General features: G+C 44.1%; 2 protein-coding genes across 2 annotated transcripts; both read right to left on the bottom strand.

The window, feature by feature from the left end:
* Positions 1–559: 559 nt before the first annotated feature.
* Positions 560–5612, bottom strand: LOC309517168 (ribonuclease pancreatic-like). Its single transcript, XM_082196260.1, has 2 exons — positions 5492–5612; positions 560–1250 (listed from the first exon to the last, which is right to left on the bottom strand). Exon 2 carries the CDS (start codon positions 1229–1231, stop codon positions 800–802), a length of 432 nt encoding a protein of 143 aa, XP_082052386.1. The 5' UTR covers positions 1232–1250; positions 5492–5612; the 3' UTR covers positions 560–799.
* Positions 5613–7177: 1565 nt separating this feature from the next.
* LOC309516712 (C-type lectin BfL-2-like) lies at positions 7178–12177 on the bottom strand. Its single transcript, XM_082195505.1, has 4 exons — positions 12090–12177; positions 9512–9652; positions 8513–8744; positions 7178–7335 (listed from the first exon to the last, which is right to left on the bottom strand). The coding sequence occupies exons 1-4, from the start codon at positions 12108–12110 to the stop codon at positions 7268–7270; spliced, it is 462 nt and encodes a 153-aa protein (XP_082051631.1). The 5' UTR covers positions 12111–12177; the 3' UTR covers positions 7178–7267.
* Between the last annotated feature and the right edge of the window lie 598 nt (positions 12178–12775).

The following is a 12775-nucleotide window of genomic DNA, read 5'->3' as shown; positions in this document are numbered from 1 at the left end:
AACCTGAAGCACCGCTGCGCCGCCGGAACACGATTTCTGTTCTCATCCTGAAGAAAAGTTCTTAACCCGATGTACTATTTCTGGGTTAGCGGAGTCTGTAACGTGAAGCGTATGTAATCTGAAGCATATGTAACTCAAGGTACCACTGTAAGGTACTTTACCAACCAGCAGTTACCAAAAGAGAGGGGGAAATGGGTTGCCTTTCTATCCATCACTCCCAGTTGGTTCAGGTAGCATATTGCAAGCCTTCTCGCTTTACTCCCAACAGAAACATAAGCAACTTTCCTGATGAAAAGCACCCGCCACCCTGCAACCCAAGCTGTGTTTTACAAAAAAAAAGAAAAAAGAAAAAAAGAAAATCTGGTCACAGACAGTGTTTATTATGTTCATAATTTTGAATATTCTGGTTCTTGTGGAAAAAAAGTGTTTTGTTATGCAGGAGTTCGTTAAAGATTTGCCTAATTCACTCTGAAAAGAACTAGTTTCTCTGATTTCCTGCTTTCACTCATAAAGAGCTACTAAGCTCTTCATAGGCAGAATGTAGGCACAGGGACACACATTTTGCTTTTGATAGAATGAGCTTTATTGAGAGAATAGCCATTGAGAGAAAGCAACAGAATGCGTGGTTAGAAGCCCGGCGTCATTGCCCTTAGAGCCACAGCTCCCAGGGTCCCCTGAAAAGGGCAAATGACTGTTAAACTGGGGAAATTCAATGATGTGGTTACGTTGCAGGGAGAAATGGCCAAAGAAGCATTCCGGCTTCAATGGGCAGAGCGTGGCTTGCATGGTTTTCTGCCTATCACAGCACCTTCTCCAGGTGAACGGGCTTCTTGTTTTCGCAGGTCACACGAACGCGTTTGGAGGTCTCTGTGCCTTTGTATTTGCAGTCCTTAGGAGGTTTACCATCAGTGAAGCTGCAGTCAATCATGGGGAAGTTCTCATTGCTGTCATAGAATTTACCTTGCCACTGCGTCCCACCATTGCCGCAGACCTGTAGGATAGACTCCTTGTCATGGTTGATGAAAGTATTCCTCGGTTTGCATCTACTTGGGTTCAGATTCCTCTTCACCATCATGAGGTTGCAGTAGGCACTGGGGTTGGAGGCTCGGGTCTGGGGATAATCAATGTGCTTGTTTTGAAAAGCTTCCCAAGACTGCCCTTCGCAGGACTGCACAAGGACGATGCTGAGAAGGATGGCCAGACGAACCAGCAGGCAACTAGAGACCTGCATGGTGGTGTCCAAGAATTTTCTGGGAGGAAAAAGAAGAGAAAGAAAAGGGGAAAACATTAAGGAGATGCCTATTTCTTAAGGCATCTTATACACCTTACAGGAAATACACCTATATAGGACATTTCCTTATAGGAAATGTGGTGGTAGAATATGGAGCATTTGTGGGAAGCCTCTATTGAAACAAAGTTAAATATGATTGGCATGAATGGGAGGTCCTGCCCCAATTGACCTTATTCATATGGATAAATGACAAAATATATTTAAGCAAGGGGGACCTCAGGGCAGGAATTAGTCAATGGGCCCTGCCAGGATTCTTATTTTTTAATATACAGTGGTACCTCGGGTTACATATGCTTCAGGTTACATACACTTCAGGTTACAGACTCCGCTAACCCAGAAATAGTACCTTAAGAATTTTGCTTTAGGGTGAGAACAGAAATTGGGCGGAGGTGGCGCAGTGGCAGCAGGAGGCCCCATTAGTTAAAGTGGTGCTTCAGGTTAAGAACAGTTTCAGGTTAAGAACGGACCTCCGGAACTAATTAAGTACTGTACTTAACCCAAGGTACCACTGTATATAAATGAATATTGGTTTTACATATAATCACATTACGTAACATTGTAGCCTCTTATTTTATCTCTTTGGCTCAACTGAGCCTAACGACTTCGCTCCATCCAATCTGATGGTTTCCAAAATTAAACTTTACATCTTTACATTTTGCTTCGTTTCCTATCCTTGTTACAGCATTACCTAAAATATTATATTACTCAACCTGAACAGGTAGCAATTTCATCTTACAAATCTTCAGATAACCCTGCTAATGATGGGCATCTGGGGTTCTTAAGAGCTGCACCAGGCGCTGGCACCAGCTGTGTTCACAGAGCAGCCTTCATTCAGATCCACAGCCGGGGCTTTAAGGAGACTGAGGGCTTAGCCACACTTTAATTTCCATGTATTGTGATGTATCACTAAAGAACGAGCTCTCCCTTGGATAGGAGTGGGTCAAGTGGAAAACCACTCGGACCTCTGCTTTCTAAGCATGGCACAATTGGAAGTGTTGGCAAGACCTGAGACAAACAGCTGCATCCCATCCCCAGCAACAGAAACTCAGAGACTCAACTATGTGGATGACTCAAATGTTGGACTCCATCCTCTCCTCCTTTGTTGCTTAAGAACCTACCTTAAACTGCATAACTATCATAATCATCATCTTGCGTCCACCCCTCCACCTGTTAAATAAACCTTTGTAATCACCTATGTCCCACCATTATGTTTCCCTCCTTCTTTCTTTCAGGAAATCTGGGGGCTGGTTGACTGTTGTGATTGCCAAATGTTTTATAGTACACACACACACACACACACACACACACACACACAAACACAATGCATCCTACTGCAGCAACTTATGAAGAATCTTTTTCAAGCCAAGAGTCACATTCCTTTCTGGGCTACCTTCTGAGGGCCACATGCCAAAGGCGAGCAGGGCCAGAGGTCAAAGTGTATCAAGCAGCAAATGTAAATTTTACTATGATATCTTCTGCACGGATTCATGCACTCTCCATTCTGTGTTGCATCCAGACAAGCAGGAGAATACCCTCCAACATGCTGCAGATGGAAATCATGGTGCGTGTTTTTCAGGCCTGTACTCCTGCAAGTACATGTCTTTCAGGGCCACACTCTCACAGAAGCCAAAATGGGACATCCCAGGAGCCAATCAGAAGCCAGGATAGCTTCTGTAATACCGGGGTGTCCAGCTCAAAGCAGGACAGAGTATGCAAGAGGCATTATCAAAGGATGCATTCAAACCTGACAAAAATAATGAGTATGATTATGATTAGTATATTTGTTTATATCCTGCATTTCAGTTATTCAGCTGGTATCATTTCTTCAGCTGCATAAAATCCCAGGGACCAAATATCAAACTTCATTGCAGACCTAACAGTCTCTGGTATCAAATACACTGGTACCTCGGGTTACATACACTTCAGGTTACAGACGCTTTAGGTTACAGACTCCGCTTGTAGCACCCTGCTTGTGGTTAACGCTTAGCTGGAATGACATATTCAATGCAGCAATAGAGAAATTAAAATAATAATTTATTTGTCAGACAAATAAATGAGAGACACAGTGGTATATGGTTACCAAAGCTCTGCCCTTCCAGCCCTGATGGCCAGCACTTATATTCCCTCAGCCCAGCCCCCTTGCTCCTCCTTTGGCTGCCTCTGTCCAATCAGCCTGGTTGAAATTCCTATTGGCTGTTTGCTAGAACCAATCATAAAAGATACACCCATTTCCTATTACCTTTTATGGGAGACAAAGAGCTATATTTCCTTCTATCTATAAATGGCAAACAAGTAGCCATATATCTTACAGTTACCTCGACCTGCCACCTTAATTAACATTTCACCTTTTGCCCTCTTGCCCTATTCACTGCAAAACAGATGGCTAATTGTTCTAATTTTATCTTAAACAGAGATCTTGAGTTCACCTTCTCACACACCATCAATGAAATAAGAATCTAACATAAGAATCTAACATTATTTTTGTCAGGTTTGAATGCATCCTTTGATAATGCCTCTTGCATATTCTGTCCTGCTTTGAGCTGGACACCCCGGTATTACAGAAGCTATCCTGGCTTCTGATTGGCTCCTGGGATGTCCCATTTTGGCTTCTGTGAGAGTGTGGCCCTGAAAGACATGTACTTGCAGGAGTACAGGCCTGGTCAAATCTGTGTCCAGGGCAGCTGTTTACCAGCTCCATCTGGTACGTAGGCTGAGACCCTATCTGCCTGCGGACTGCCTTGCAAGAGTGGTGCATGCTCTGGTTATCTCCCGCTTGGACTACTGCAATGCGCTCTACGTGGGGCTACCTTTGAAGGTGACCCAGAAACTACAACTAATCCAGAATGCGGCAGCTAGACTGGTGACTGAGAGTGGCCGCCGAGACCATATAACACCGGTCTTGAAAGACCTACATTGGCTCCCAGTTTCCAAGCACAATTCAAAGTGTTGGTGCTGACCTTTAAAGCCCTAAACGGCCTCGGTCCAGTATATCTGAAGGAGCGTCTCCACCCCCATCGTTCTACCCAGACACTGAGGTCCAGCACCGAGGGCCTTCTGGCGGTTCCCTCACTACGAGAAGCCAAGTTAGAGGGAACCAGGCAGAGAGCCTTCTCGGTAGTGTGCCCTCCCTGTGGAACACCCTCCCACCAGATGTCAAAGAGAACAACAACTACCAGACTTTTAGAAGACATCTGAAGGCAGCGCTGTTTAGGGAAGCTTTTAATGTTTGATGTATTTTACAGTATTTTAATATTTTTTTGAAAGCCGCCCAGAGTGGCTGGGGAAGCCCAGCCAAATGGGCAGGTTATAAATAATAAATTATTATTATTATTATTATTATTATTATTATTATTATTATTATCCATCACCCCCTAATTGGTTCAGGTAGCATATTGCAAGCCTTGTCGCTTTACTCTTTACTCCCAAAAGGAACATGAGCAACTTTCCTGATGAAAAGCACCCCCCAACCCAAGCTATGTTTTACAAAAACAAAAACAAAAAACAAAAAAGAATATCTGTTCACAGACAATGTCTATTATCAAAAGTGTATCTGAAGAAGTGTGCATGCACACGAAAGCTCATACCAAGAACTAACTTAGTTGGTCTTTAAGGTGCTACTGGAAGGATTTTATATATATATATATATATATATATATTGACTATGGCAGACCAACATGGCTACCTACCTGTAAATGTCTATTATGTTCATCATTTTGTATATTCCGGTTCTTGTGGAAAGAAAGTGTTTTGTTATGCAGGAGTTTGTTAAAGATTTGCCTAATTCTCTCTGAAAAGAACAAGTTTCTCTGATTTCCTGCTTTCACTCGTAAAGAGCTTCTGAGCTCTTCATAGGCAGAACGTAGGCACAGAATATAGGGACATTTTGCTTTTGATAGAATGAGCTTTATTGAGAAAATAGCCACTGAGAGAAAGCAACAGAATGCTTAGTTAGAAGCCTGGTGTCATTCCCTTCACCTCTGCCTACCAAAGAGATGGGGAACAGGCCCCCATTTCCTCAAGGGCTGTGCTTCCTTATTTGTGAAGGATCTCATTTCAGATTCCTCTGGCTGCAAATCAGCTGCTTATAGGAGCCAGAACCCCAAATGCGAATGAATGAATGAATGAATGAATGAATGAATTATTGTATCCTGCTCATCTGGACTGGGTTGCACCAACAGAATATACAAAAACACAACTTACCCAAGTTCAATCCGGTCTTGAGTTATGCGTGCGACTTTTCGAAGAGGTGAGTCTGTCCTTCAAGCTGCTGCTGCCCAAAGCTTAAAAGGGGCAGGGGGCAGGGAAAAGAAGAAATGAACTTCAAGCCACTTGCGCAATAGGAGTTTACCAGAGAATTAAAAAAAAAAATGGAATCGGAAATGTTTGAAAGTTAACCAACAATTATGCAACATGGCTCTGTAAAAAAGGAAGAAGAATGTAACACAGATAAGAAAGGGGTGTGGTGGTAAAATGAACAGAGGGCAATGTTTGCCTACACCTGCTGATTTCTGTATATCACTCCAGATATGCACCAGAGCAAGCCAAGGTCATTGTTTCACTAGCCAAGCCGACAAGCTTCCAGAACCTGTTGCCAGTTCATTTCCAGGCCCAAGTCGAGGTTCCCACATTAGTTTTTTGTAGGGAGGTGGGGGCGTTTGCAGCCATTACTGTGCCCTTGGTTGCCACCGCATTTCTGAGCCCAATTTAAAGGGCTGTTTTTAATCTTTAAAGCCCTAAACGACTTTGACTCAAGGTGTTTAAAAGCCCATGGAGAACTGATGCTCCTCGGTCACAAAATGCTAATTAATGCGGTGAAATGGAAAACCAGGGGGGGAAGCAAATGCAATGGAGTCTCCTGGATGAGGCCATGCCTGGCTAACTGGCTGCCGGAAAACCTTAACCAAAGCACTCTTCATGAAACATTCTGTTGCAGGACCCACTCGTTTCAATTCTTTTTCAAAAAACGATCCTGTCATTTCATTGACTTGTATTCTTTTGCACTTCACCAAAGGTGTAAGCAATCTTAAATGTCTCTTTTTGGACAGAAAAGATGGTGTAGATGTTATTCAAATGCACAAATGATTAACAAGGCAAATAGTGAACCCTGTCACCATTGCAATGAAATATGACCCCGCCACAAATAAATTCACACTTACATCTTAAGGAAAGTTTTATTAGCATTTATCTTCTACACTTACAGCTATTGAAGCACATGCAGAGCAAATATACTGTATGGATAACAAAGTTTGATTTCAAAGGGTACATCCATACTATGCCCTTATAAGAGCTGTGTTTCATGGTTATGGTTCCCCCCTCAAAGATTCTTGGGAATTGTAGTTTGGGGAAAATTTGGGAGTTTTTGGCAGTCCTTCTCACAGAACTACAGTTCCCAGGGTTCTCTGGAGACAGCAAGGAAAGCTCTTTATATTATTAGAATTTCAGCTCTGTTCATCCGAGCTGATAAGGCTCATCTTCTTTGAGCCCACCCAGCAGAGCATTAAAACAACAAAGTCCACAGCGGAAGGATGAGGCAGGTATGATGCTACACTGCTACTTTATTACTAAGCTATGCAGAGAGCAAAGAAATATACATCTTGTCTCTATGAGAGCAGAGAGCAACTGAACAAAGAAACGACAGAACAAAAGAAACAGGAAACCAGTAACGTCACATCCTGTCTCCCTTTCCCGTGAGAATCCAACAGTATCTGACTCTGTGGAATGTAAACAGTCCTGTGACTGCAAACAGCTGCTCAGTGAGGGAAACAGAAACTAACATATATAACATAAAGTACGACTTTTCTGTTATGGGACAATGGCCTTGGGTTGAGCATGATCTGTGTCCGTTGTCTCGGGAGTCCTGGTCCTTTAATAAAAGAAAGCCCCCAAGATGTCCTGGAGATCAGAGAAGATCCACTGGGGAGTCCCCTTCCTTTGCATCCCAAGTATCTCCCAAGCACAGTTGAATCCAGGCCCTTGCTACAGTTCATGTTTGCAGATGTAGGCATTCAGTTTGTGGCACTTTGCATCATTCCACTTGGTGAATTCTAAGAGCAAAAGAAAAGTCCAACAGTTGACATATTCCTCTCCCTTGTGTGGATGATCTTGTACAAATACACTACTAAGATACTAATATGGTGTCAATGACTAGTTACCCAAAAGCAGGAATACAACAGCGGCTCTCCCCTCCTGCATGTTACAGCAGCTGATATTGAAAAGCATAGGTAAAAGGTAAGGGTAAAGGACCCCTGGATGGTTAAGTCCAGTCAAAGGTGACTATGGGGTTGTGGCGCTCATTTCACTTTCAGGCAAAGGGAGTTGGCGTTTGTCCACAGATGGCTTTCTGGGTCATGTGGCCAGCATGACTAAACCGCTTCTGGCACAATGGAACACTGTGACGGAAACCAGAGCGCACAGAAATGCTGTTTACCTTCCCACTGTATCTACTTGCACTGGTGTGCTTTTGAACTGCTAGGTTGACAGAAGCTGGGGCAGAGCAGTGGCAGCTCACTCTGTCATGGGGATTTGAACCGCCAGCCTTCCGATCAGCAAGCCCAAGAGTCTCAGTGGTTTAGACCACAGCGCCACCTGCGTCCCTATTGAAAAGCATACTGCTTCACTAGCCATGGAGGAAGAGTACAGCCATTGTGGCTAGTAGCCACTGACAGCTTCATCCTTCATGAATTTGTCCTCTGTTAAAGTCACTGGCATCGGCCTTTGGCAAAGCGGGGTGCATCTGTCTCCCTTATTACTGACTTTCAGAAGGAATTTTAAAACACCCCTGTTTACCCAGGCATTTGGTGACAGAAGAGTACTGTTCCTTTCCAATGTGGAATCACTGGTTAAGGGACTTTTAAAAAACTGTTTTAGAAGGTTTTAAACTCTTTTTATAATACCTAGAAATATTATTGATGTGTTTGCCACCCTGGGCTCCTTTGGGAAGCAGGGTGGGGTATAAATTGAAACAAGAAGTAATAATGATGCTCTAATGTTATTGTCATTCTTTACATTTCTTAGTCATTTGTACAAACATCTCAAAACAACTTACAAATCATAGTAAAAGATATAAAAAGCTAAATAACTGAAAGCAATGCGCAATTGGTAAAATACACAGATAGAAGTATCCTGTCACTGAAGACTATTGAATAGGCCCTTGACAACAACGTTAATACAACTGAACAGGGAAGTCTTCGATTCTAGATGGTACTAAATCAATTTGTTTACCTGCACGTTCGCTGCGAACTCTTTCTTCAGGATGGCATCTTCTTTCATGGGCACTTCCCACGGGAGCTCCTACTGCTATTTGCTCAGGTGCGCCATCACCAGGAACAACTTCCTCTCTCACAGAATGCCTCAGCTCAACACAATACTCGTCCTTCCCCAAGTTGTTGGGTGCCCCCGGCATCCAGGCTTTGTAGTTGTAGGTAGACTCATCTGACCACCTCCATTTTCCACTCTGTAGAGTGACGAGAGAAAGTAACTAAGGGGACAACCCAGACAGGAATTTCAAAAAGAATGGGCGAAATGCAGAGAACAGTGCCCCAAAATATATACCTGGACTTGTTTTGATTAATTTCTACAGGAGACTTTGTGTTTTTTTAAGTCATAACTAGGAAAAAATTGTAATAATCACATATAAAAGAAACAGTATACAAGAAGTAAATAAGGAGGCCATTTACAGGATAAAGGAAGTCTTTTATTTTTATGTTTGTTTTCTTTATGTAAAGGGATAGGAGTTTAATTTTGATAATTAAATTGTCAATGGTGGTGGGTTTGTTTGTATGTATGAGTGGTTGTGGACTATGTTGTAAATAATTAATAATTAAAAAAAAACATAAAAAGTTTGGAGGTGAAGGGATACTGCTTCTCCTATGACCTCAGTTCATGGGGCCTACATCCTGGAGCCTATCAACCCAGAAACAACCCATCAACCATTAAATAACGGTTGTACATCATGGTAGTCTACATAGCACTGCAAAACTGGAGGACCTGTTCCATAACTAAGATGTCTACAGCCCAAAATTGATTGGGCAGGCCTTACAAATCCACTACTAACACCCAAGGCAACCTCTATGGCTGACAGGGAGCAGCCTCCCAAATTCACAGCTGAGAGGAAGACGTTAGGGATGCAATGGCACTCCATGTGAACAGCGTTTGTTAGAAGGTGCCTTTCCCATGGAGAACACTGGCAGAGCAGAAATGTAGCAGTTTCCAGATACTCACATGTCGGATGTCATGCAAACCAATCCAGACATTGCTGATGTCAGTCTGGTAAGCAGCGATGTGATTGGCTACCACGAGGGTCTCTGCGGGAGTAAGGAGGGAAGCAAGGTGGGCACCACGCCTGTAACTCTGGCACTCAATCTAGACAAGGACAAGAACAAAGGCTGTTTTTTTCCACATTCTGCTACTCTTTCATGGGACACCATGTGGCTTAAAGCAAGAAGAATTGTGATGAACAAGGAACTTTTTCTTTTTCTTTCCTTTTTTGAAATTTTTGAAATTTGATTTTACAACACACAGCTACGATTAAAAGATTCCCCCAAATCTCTGGACTTCCCACCTTCCCCTGCAAGGGTTCTGTTGTTGTTTTTTAGCTCTATTATCTCCATAGTACCCATTACATTACATTACATTACATTACATTACATTACATTACATTACATTACAAGTGTTATTGCAATCCTGCTAATGTTTTCATTAGTTTACAGTGGTCCCCAAGATAAATTACTGTATTTTTCGCTCTATAACACACACCCGACCATAACACGCACATAGTTTTTAGAGGAGGAAAACACGAAAAAAAATATTCTAAACGAAACAGTGGATGTATGATTTTTATGGTTCATGCTGTGGCCACAGGCATGTGATCTGACGGTGAGTTTGGGGTAGCCCAATGCAAAAATCCTGAGGATCCATGTGGATCCATGCTTTGTAACCACGTTTTAAGTGGGGAGGGAAGGAAAAGCACTCAAGGGACAAGGAGCAGGCGTGGGGTGGGTGGAGAAGGATGCTGCTAATAATGCAGAAGAGGGGTTTAAGGGGAGAAGGCTCCTCTCCTCTCCCGCTTTGCTCCTTTAAAGGCTCTGCTTCTCTCCCTCCTCCCCGCTCATCCCCGGCTTAGCAAGCTGAAAAACTTTGCTGCTATGTAGCAAGCTGAGTGGGGAGGAGAGAGGGACAGAGAGCCTGCTTGCTTTAAAGGAGCCAACCGGACAGGAGCCGCTTACACTTGTGTAAGCGGCTCCTCTCCCACTTTGCTCCTTTAAAGCAAGCAGGTTCTCTGTCCCTCTCCTCCCCCCCCCCACTCAGCGGCTCTTCTCCCGCTTTGCTGTTTCAAAGCGAGCCACGGAGGAGGGAAGGAAGGGGAACCATGGATCCTCTGCTCACGACTGCAGCAGATCCCCCCCCCCCGCCACCCGTCATCCGTAGGCATTCACTCCATAACACACAGAGACATTTCCCCTTACTTTCTAGGAGGAAAAAAATGAGTGTTATGGTGCAAAAAATACGGTATAATTTTTTTCATTCCTTATTAAAGTTATGGTCTTCTTGGCTTTGAGCGTTCTGGTCGATTTTGCCATTTCGGCATAGTAAAACAATTTAATTTGCCATTCTTCTCTCGTAGGGACTTTGTCTTCTATCCATCTCTGAGCTAATAGCATCCATGCTGCTGTTGGAACAAGGAACTTTTCAGGGTTGAGAACCTCAGGCCCAGAGGTTGAATGGGGGGCCTTGAAAACTTTATCCGGCCCACAAAACTATTCTTAGGCCTCATGCCCTCTTCCCAGGTGAGCACCCTCATTGGCCCTACTTCACACCCCAAGTGTTTTCTTCCTAGCTTGAATGTATCATTGAACTCTGATAATACCTCTTGCTTTCCTGGCTAGAGAAGGGTGTGTAGAAATACTACAAAGGTAAAATTCACTTTTGTCTCTGGCCCTGCCCATCACTGCCATGTGGCCCTCCGGGGGTTCCCAGGGTGGAATACAGCCCTCAGTCCTAAAAGGGTTCCTCACCCCAGCCTGAGGGAAAACCTTGACTCTTCCACGGCTTCACAAGATTGCCTCAAGAACAGTGTCAGGTCAGACACCTGCCAAGGGCTTAGATGTATGGAAGGGCTCGTCGCCAAACCTCCCAAACCAACTGTGATAAAGATGCCAACACTGGGCACTGTGGGATCCATACATTGCATCAACCCACCACGATATGGACCCAAGCTTCAGCTCAACTCCCAGAATAATTGCTGCTGCCATCAGGAAAACACATCTGCAGGGAGGAGGGAGGTGATTTGAAAGACTGCCAGAGACAACAAGCAGCCATGCCACATAGGGGCTGTGATGTCGGGAGGATGGCAGAGGCAGCAGCACCCCGTTAAAACAAAACAAAGGGATAATACAGTGGTACCTCTGGTTACAAACTTAATTCGTTCCAGAGGTCTGTACTTAACCTGAAACCATTCATAAGCTGAGGTACCACTTTAGCTAATGGGGCCTCCCAATGCCGCCGCACCGCCACCGCAAGATTTCTGTTCTCATCCTGAGGTAAAGTTCTTAACCCGGGGTACTACTTCCGGGCTAGCGGATTCTGTAACTGGAAGTGTTTGTAACCCGAGGTGTTTGTAACCCGAGGTACCACTGTAATTCTTTCCTGTCTTTAGCTAGCTGTTTCCTGGCTGTCTCCTGGGATTCTTCCGGCTGCCATAAGGATGGAGAACCATGAAAAGCAACATTGAACCTCCTTTTGGACCTCCATATTTTGAGAGCCATTTACCTAACTTAGGCAAAACCAACTGGCCACTTACCTCTGCCTCATGCCAGGTCATCTGAGTCTCAAAATAGCCATAGCAATTGCCCTGGTATTGCAGCCACTCTCTGGCACAGGTGTCAGCTTTCACTGCTCAGGAGAGAGACAAGAAAAACAGGAATGATTATGAGGAGTGAGCCAAGGACAGAGAGAAGTTTGCTTTCCAAACCACAGGCACTCAGCGCCCCTTGCTTCTTTAATTGGCACCAGGGGCACTGCTAGGAGGGGTGACGGGGGGAAGAGAACAAAGGTATTTCACGGGGGGTATTTCCTGCAAACAGCAAGGACCCTGATACAATTCATACTTCTTCTTTTTTGAAGAGGCCCAAGGAGAGTCTGACATCTTTTGACTCTGAGGAAGTGTCCCATCACAAGAGAACTTCCACTCTGTTGGCAGGAGAAACTCACCTTCCACTAAGGGACTTGAAACCAGGAAGCCAGCCAGAAAGACACTAAGATAAGCAACAGACTTCATTTCCTTTATTCACCTGTGAATATAGGCATAGAGATGGCAGCAGCAGACCAAAGACAGGGTCAGCATCAAGGATTAGCATGGTAGGGCATTTGGAGTATAGGGCCTTAAACCGAGTCAGTATCTGGCTCAGTACGGGGAGGATATTAGCCATGCTTGCTGGGGCTGATGGAAGCTGTAGTCCAACAAGATCTGGAGGGCCACAGCATTTT

Source organism: Podarcis vaucheri (assembly GCF_965113315.1).
Source record: "Podarcis vaucheri genome assembly, chromosome: 13".
Taxonomy (NCBI): Eukaryota; Metazoa; Chordata; class Lepidosauria; order Squamata; family Lacertidae; genus Podarcis; species Podarcis vaucheri.
This window is presented reverse-complemented; position numbering and strand designations above follow the sequence as displayed.

Excerpts from the sequence above, each read along its gene's own strand:
- LOC309517168 (XM_082196260.1), bottom strand. The coding sequence starts at position 1,231 with ATGCAGGTCTCTAGTTGCCTGCTGGTTCGTCTGGCCATCCTTCTCAGC.
- LOC309516712 (XM_082195505.1), bottom strand. The coding sequence starts at position 12,110 with ATGACCTGGCATGAGGCAGAG. Across the intron at positions 9,653-12,089 it reads TGACCTGGCATGAGGCAGAG|ATTGAGTGCCAGAGTTACAG; the intron begins GTAAGTGGCCAG and ends GTCCTTGTCTAG. Across the intron at positions 7,336-8,512 it reads AGTTCGCAGCGAACGTGCAG|AATTCACCAAGTGGAATGAT; the intron begins GTAAACAAATTG and ends TTTTGCTCTTAG.